We start from the raw sequence: 8147 nt of genomic DNA on the forward strand, positions 1-8147 counted from the left end.
GGACTTCATGTCTAAAACACCAAAAGCAATGGCAACAAAAGCCAAAATTGAGAAATGGGATCTAATTAAACTAAAGAGCTTCTGCACAGCAAAAGAAAGTACCATCAGAGTGAACAGGCAACCGACAGAATGGGAGAAACTTTTTGCAATCTACCCATCTGACAAAGGGCTAATATCCAGAACTTACAAAGAACTCAAACAAATTTACAAGAAAAAAACAACCCCATCAAAAAGTGGGCAAGGGATATGAACAGACAGTTCTCAAAAGAAGACATTTATGCAGCCAACAAACACATGAAAAAATGCTCATCATTGGCCATCAGAGAAATGCAAATCAAACCCACAATGAGATACCATCTCACACCAGTTAGAATGGTGATCATTAAAAAGTCAGGAAACAACAGGTGCTTAAGAGGATGTGGAGAAATAGGAACACTTTTACACTGTTAGTGGGACTGTAAACTAGTTCAACCATTGTGGAAGACAGTGTGGCGATTCCTCAAGGATCTAGAACTAGAAATACCATTTGACTCAGCCATCCCATTACTGGGTATATACCCAAAGGATTATAAAGCATGGTGCTATAAAGACATATGCACATGTATGTTTACTGCAGCACTATTCACAATAGCAAAGACTTGGAACTGTGCCCAAGGGGGACTTTGGGTAAGTGCCCAAGCAAAGACTGAAGACTTTCTTCAGACAGCAAAAACAGTCCTAACACAAAGACAACATATCCAACCCAGAGAGGGGAAAATTGAAGACAGTGTAGGACAAACAGGAAACAAATTGTCAGAACTTTGCCAATACAATAAAAAGAATCCAGACAAAGCAAGACAATTCACTTACCCTTCTTAGCGAGGACAAACTGGATGTTGACCTCAGAACTCCCTCTCTGTCTTTTAGGTAGGTGGGTGGATGGATGGACGGATGGACAGACAGACAGACAGACAGACAGACAGACAGACAGACAGATAGATAGATAGATAGATAGATAGATAGATAGATAGATAGATAGATATACTGTATGTATGTTATATATTTAAATATATTTTTGATTATAAAAAATGTTCATTATAGAAAACTTGAAATATACAAAAAGACACTTGATTCCTCCCACCTAAAATAATTACTGTTTACATTTTTATAAATTTCCTTTTAGACTTTTCTTCATATGTACACATTTTTACCAAAAAAAAGGTATTATACCACATGTACAGGTTTTATTTCAATTTCACGTAGTAGATCATATAAAAATGTTCTTTGACTATAAGATGGTAACTACATACTATTTCATCATAAAGATATGTATTATTGTATAGATTTAAGGTATAGCATAAGTTATTTGACTAAGGTAACAGAGACCAAAAATCCAGCACCTGAAAGAATGGAGACACTGATTTCTCATAAACAGTCCCGGAGTTCAGGCTTGAGCAGTCCAGAGCTGGTGTGACAAGTCCACAGTGTCAAGAAACATGGAGCCTGCTCTAGGATGGAGAATTACTCCACTATCGCAAGCATTCACCTCATCTGCATTGTCCAAGATAGACAATCATGACGTCAGCATTCCAGCTCATGGAGGGAGTAATGAAGAAAAGATTAAAGAAGGGAAGGCAGGACTGCTCTGAAGCACCACCTAGAAATTGTATACATCTTTTCTGCCCATATCGTGGCAATAATGGAATTTGCTGCCAAAATTCTGAACAGCTAACGATTTGATTACTATGGAAGAGAGGAGAAAGAACAGATACTGAGGGACCAATGAGAGTGTCTGCCACTCATTTAGAGTTCTTAAGACACAGTGTGCAATCACTCTCAGTAATCCTTTTATCTCTCTTAGGATTTAACGTGACGAATACCTCCAGGTTTCATAGCACAAAATATTGGCTTGGGTAATTTTTACTGAATATTGCAGTCAAGATTCTGGTAATCAGAATAAGAAAAGTCATGTAATTTATAAAATTTTAACATTTATTTGACATGTAAATATTACATAAGCATTTTATGAACACCAAAAAAAAAAAAACTAAATAAATACAAATTATGATTCCCCAATTCACATTCCAAAGCTTGTCAACATCCCATCTTCAGACTCTTGTTCTTTTGGAGCCACAGTCCTATTGTCCCAACCACAGAAACAACATTCTGCAGAAGAACTGTGTTATGCACAAATGCATAAACAGATAAAATAAATTCATCACAAGTCAAGCACTCCCCCTACCTGTCCAGTGCTTCTTTGGCTTTCCACTGAGTTCCATATCCTATGGTACAGTATTTTGTAAATTTGTACTCATATGGTGTTAATTTCATTATCTAGCACTTGCCTTTGACCTTAGGCTGGCTCCCCTGGATTTTAAGATTTTTGGAACCATTCTTGATTCAGCTTCTTAAATACTAATGACTTCCCTCTACTTACCAACTCTGGCAATATCCTCTTTTCCAGAACAAGCCTAGAAACCTTAGGGTTTCTTGGTAGGAATAGTTCAGTTACTGTTACCCAGCAAGTGTGAGGACACTTTTTCTGTCTTGTCCCCCAGTGTTCTTTTCACCTTTCTCTTTCCTTCTTTTCTCTCTGAAACCTTTTTTCCTTTTCTCTTTGTACTGTCCTCTGCTTTCAGTCAGTCTAGTGGCTCCCAGTGACCACCTACCCACTGCTGAGCCCTTACTCAGGGCTCCGCAGCTAAACCACAAACATTTAACTCATCATGTGCACCCCAATGTATTCTCTATGTGGAAGTATTTCCCATTATACTTTAATAGACAATGAAACAATGTGATGATTTCCATTATCCATGGATTCAATGGCCATGCAAAATACATGATAAATAATGCCTCAAAAAAGGTTCTTAGAGAATGTGCCTTATTTTAAAATACTTACATACCAAAAACAATTACAGAATGAGCTGAAATTCAGGCACTCAAAAGCCTAAGAGTCAGATCAGCAATCACAAAACTGAATTCCTCAGACCACTGGGAAAACTGCCAACAGAAAACCTTGCCCCCAAACCATCAAGTGAATCTAGGTATTGTTTACTGAAATTCCACTATTTTTTGAAACAAAGAATCTTCTTTGCTGCTGTTTTCAGTTTAGGATGTGTGATAATAATGAGAACAGAATGTCCTGGAGAGTAAAGGGTGGCAAAAATCAGACAAATGGATTTGGTCCCCATATCCATCCCTGCATAAAAGGGGAGATACTGGACCAGTGTAGCAACTGAATATGGAATGTAGAGGATGAGGAAATAGATCATCAGCTTCATAGCACCTACATGAGCTTCCATCTGGGGATTCCAGAAACCAGTGGCATTTTTCTGCATCTTCTGTATGTGTCTCCTCAAGGAGTATATTAGCAAGGAAGCAGAAGTCACATTAATGATGAACTGGAGAGATGAGCTCAAGACAAAAGAAACCACTAAAGACAAGATGCCGTCACTGATATTAAATGATGTGTTATTTCTCTCAGTCACAAGTGCAGGAAAAGGTGATGCCTGGCTAAGCGTGATATACAGGCAAGTGGTGAAAGCAGAAATCAGCACACAGGCCAGCAGCAGTCTGGGAATCTTTGGGGAGATATTCCGCTTCAGCAGGAGAAACACTGAGTGTTGGAAGTTGGTAATCTTCACACAGTACAAGCTGTTGAGCAAGGTCACAAACCAGAGACTGCTTGAGTCCAAAAACATGAAACACAACACAAAAAAAACAGACAGGTAGACTGACCTTTCCTTATTTGAAGAGACTAAATAGATGGTGTTCACCAGAAATAGTCCCAGCATAAGAAACCTGGTGATGCTCAAGCTGAACAGGATCCTTTCAGAAGAGGAGATTCTATGGCTTTTGACCCAAGTTTTATAATTGACCACTGTAATAAACAGACTCACAATGATTCCTACAAAATTTAAAATAACTGAGGCAATAGTAGCAGAGAAATAGAATAACCAAAGCATCTTTACTCATTGAGGATTCAGCAGCTGTGGTGCTGATAGTGGAGGCAGGAGAAATACCAAAATGTATAAGCAGACACCAGTATCCTGCCAGAAGGACATCTCCTTTTTAATTTTTCCCCAGCGTGGTAAATGAGCCATCAATGATCTAAGGGCCAGCTGCTTTTACTGAGATGCAAATCTTCCAAGGATTGCATTACTATTTCTTCATGTATCCTGTTCTCCCTAGAAATGCCTAATTACAGCGAGCCTAGGTGATCCTGGGAGTCCAATCCTCCAAGAGCAGGAGGGTGAGAGGGAGGAGTCACAACAGGCTCCAAAAATTTAGAATCCAAATTGGAAAGCTCGAGTCCAGCAATGTTTCTGTCACTGTTTTACGGTAAAGTTTTTCTTCATAAAAATGCCAGAATAGGGTGGAAATCCTCATTCCTCACTCCTACCCACCTACCTTCTAGCCTCATATTCATGGATGACCAGAATCCAATTTCTCTCTCTCCTCTAATCTGTTGCTGCCACAACCAGTTTCTCCAACTGTAATTCTGGCCATGCCAATGCCACTCTTTCAACCGTAGTGACTCACCTACAGTGATTTACAGGGATCTAATAGATCAAGTTCAAAGACCCAATATCTCCTTGAAAAAACCTTTCTCAATGAATCCCATCCTTTCTGATGCCCTTTGCTTTGCATTCTCTATCTACATACATAGATTTGTGCCATAACCATTTGCTATGTTCTGGTTTTTCTTAGAAAAAATTAAGTCAACCCTTGTAGGTGTTTCCTTTATAAATCTGGGTTTATGTTTAGATCACATATGGCTATTTTCTCTTAGGCATTTAACTGTCAATCCACGTACCCTGAAATGAGATACACAGTAATGCATTGGTTGCAGTTTTGTGAGCCAAACAGCTAGGCATCTCATTGCTGGATTTCTCTGTGCTTGCTCAGATGGGAAATGGCACAATATCCCTGGCAAATGATATTATGGCGGACCACAGGTGAATGTAAGAGTATGGCATCTCTTATCTACTCTAGCAGCTGAATGAAACCAAGGTGCAATCCTGGATACGGCCACATATGTTACCAAATTAGCATTAAGGTACAGCACAAAGTCCTACTGCCAAGTCCAAATAGAAATAGACAAGAAAAAGGAGCTAAGATATAATGATAATCAGGTCCAGAAGAGGTGAATACATTCATGAGGCCCTTTAAGACAGATGACAGGAAGGCAAGCCTGGAGAAATTCTCTGACCTGGTGCCCAGGTGCTTACAGAAGCTTTTTATTCAAAACTAACAGGCACTGATAGAGGCATGCCCACATCAGTTAAATAGGCAAACAGAATGAGCCAGGAAGACTATGACTAAAAGGAAAATTATAGCACAGATTTCTAATTAATTATCCATAGATGGCTGCATTAAAGTGAAGTTAAAATATTACTAACATCACATTTAAACAAAATAAATAATATAGAGTAAACCATAAGAAATAAATGTGGCCAAAAGAGCAGGAATCCCAGAATTAGATAGTAACAGACTCTATCCAGAACGTACTATACCAAATTGTTGGGTTCTGTGTAGGAGGAAGTGCTGTAATTAAGATGTGATAAAGTTGGCTAGCACAATCAATGAATGAGCTCATTCAGTTAGAAGTTATTTCCACAAGGGTCAGTATAGGAAGTGTTAGCAGAACACTTTCTCCCTCTGCATGAGAATTTGACCTACAGTTAAAATTCCTAGCTGTTTTTCTTATCAACCTGATAAGGGTGAGAACATCAACTATGTTTCTAGACCAAAAACAAATGACTCCTGATTGGCAAATTGCAACTTGACTGGAAGGAACTGTAAGTGAACTGTAATAAGTATCTTATGGAGACTGCATGCACTGGGCTTCCTTCTCATGTGCCTGTATCTTGACTCAACCCTAGAAGCTTTGTCTACAAAATTATAATATGATAAATGGGATCTTTTGGGACACGAAGCTTTTAATTTATGGCAGCTCCCACCCTTCCTCTAATGTATATCTCTTATTATTGTACCTGAACTGTATGGCCTGCACCAAAGACTCTGCAAAAGAGGAAGGCCTGACACTGCCCTGCTGGTAAATTAGGTCCCTCAACTCTATCCGTCTGAGTAGGCTGGTATCACAGTGGACTAAGACAGTCTTGTAAGTTTGATTATTTACTAGAGCCCAAGAAGACCAACTAGCAGGCATTGCAGGCATGGGTCCAAACTCTGCTTCTTGACAGGTCTGTAAGAAAAGCTTTAGGGCAAATTATCAAAGCAAATGAATGGCACTTAACTTATTTGATGACAGCTCTAAAGAATTAGGTCAGTCATGAAGAAACAGGAATTTAAAAGTTTGAAATTTTTTCAAAAAAGTATATGTGGCACTTACGAGAAAGAAGAAAACTTCCATTTCTTGTGTTTTTTTTAAAAATGCTTACTATGTTCCCAGCAGTGCACCAGGCATCCTAGGAGGAGTATATGGTTATCCTATTTATGAGTGAGGAAAATGAAGATCAGGGAAAATAAGTGACTGCTTAATACCAGAGCAAATGCCTTGGCCCATTTTCTGCTGCTCTAACAGAATACCACAGATTGGGAAATTTATAAAGAAAAGAAGTCTAGTTGGCTCACAGTTCTGGAAGCTGGGAAGTCCAAAAGCATGGTGCTGGCATCAGCTTGGCATCTAATGAGGGACTACTTAGTACTTCATAACACGGCAGAGGGCAAGAATGTGTACATGAGAACAAGACAGGAAAATGGGGCCAAACTCCTGCAATAACAAACCCACTCCTGCATTAATCCATTCATGAGGGCAAAGCCCTCATGACCCAGTCAACTCTTAAAGGCCCCACCTCTCAACACTGTTACAAGGGCACAATTACATTCTGGCATGAGTTTTGGAGGTGACATCGAAACCATAGCAGCAAACGAGTGGCTAAGCTGAAAGGTCTGAGACTGAGCTCTTTCTACTACACTAGACTTCCCTCACTGGTTCTTTCATTCTATAAACTGTGGTTATCAGCCAGGCACTGTTAGGTGCTGGGGAAACAGAGAAGAATCACCCACAGCACACCTGCCTTCAAAGAATATACAAAATGGTAAAAAAAAAAAAAAAAAAAAAAAAAGACAGATGAATAGACAATTAGAGTTGAGAGTTTCAGATGCCATAATAAGGAAACACAAGGAGCACAACAGGAGTGTTCAGGAGGCACGCTTGATCCAGTTTTGGCAGTTCAGGAACTGACAAGACATATACATTCAGTCTTAAAGGATGCAAAGAGATTATCCAAAAAAAGCTAAGGTAGGGAGAAAGAAGGATATTGCAAGCAGAGAACTCTACATGCAGACTAAGAGGTGACAGTGTGTGGTGGGTTCAGGAAACAGAAGAGGGGAGGGGTACAAGGATAGGAAGAGAAATAGTGGGAGATGAAACTGGAAAGATAAATCAGGAAGTATCTATGCCATAGTAGGTACAGAATTTGGACATAATTATTACACTAATGTGATCAGAGGCATGTACAACATTAGAAAAACACACAGAATAAGTGCTTAGCTTCACCTAAAAGAATCAGACAAAGTTTCCTGGAGTAGGGAGGTCTTGAAGAATAAGAGAAGTTGACACAGTTGATAAGAAAGATAATTCTAGGTATAGAAAGCAGCACATGGAAAAGCATAGCAACAAGAAGAGTACGGCATATTTGGGAACTAGAAGCAGTTCAAAGTTCTTTTGGAAAAGCAAGGAACAAGAAGATGAAACTAAAAAGAAAACAGAGGCCAAATGATGACTGGCTTTATGCTGTAAACTAAGTAGTCTGGACTTTACCCAAAGCAATGGAGAGCCACTGCAAGACTTTTAAGAGGGGAGCATTACTCTTTTCACTGTATGAAGAATACAATCCAAGTAATGAGGAAAGGCTTTGCTGGAAGGGGATGGAGTTGGAAACAGGAAGCTAGTTAGAATCCTGTTGCAATCACTCTGATGGGCTGAAAAGAGTGGAAATGGAGACCAGGGAACATGTGAGAGAAATGTTTTGAAGTACAACCAAGGGGATCTGGCAACTAAATGGATACTGAGGTTGTAGGAGAAGGCAGAATCTGGAATGATTTCTAGAATTCTGGTGCACTTTGAACACACACACACACATGCACGTACACTTATATGTCTTTTAGTGAGTATCTTTATCGTCTGCACTAAGCTCTTT

The 8147-nt window shown here is 39.3% G+C and overlaps 1 protein-coding gene across 1 annotated transcript; it reads right to left on the bottom strand.

The window, feature by feature from the left end:
* Window positions 1-3003: 3003 nt before the first annotated feature.
* On the bottom strand, window positions 3004-3985 carry TAS2R4 (taste 2 receptor member 4). Its single transcript, XM_010359823.1, has one exon. The coding sequence runs from the start codon at window positions 3942-3944 to the stop codon at window positions 3045-3047; it is 900 nt and encodes a 299-aa protein (XP_010358125.1). The 5' UTR covers window positions 3945-3985; the 3' UTR covers window positions 3004-3044.
* Window positions 3986-8147: the final 4162 nt, after the last annotated feature.

Source organism: Rhinopithecus roxellana, chromosome 6 (assembly GCF_007565055.1).
Source record: "Rhinopithecus roxellana isolate Shanxi Qingling chromosome 6, ASM756505v1, whole genome shotgun sequence".
NCBI classification, from domain to species: Eukaryota; Metazoa; Chordata; class Mammalia; order Primates; family Cercopithecidae; genus Rhinopithecus; species Rhinopithecus roxellana.

What these genes read in the sequence shown, in the direction of transcription:
- TAS2R4 (XM_010359823.1), bottom strand. Translation starts at nt 3,944, where the DNA reads ATGCTTTGGTTATTCTATTTCTCTGCTACTATTGCCTCAGTTATTTTA.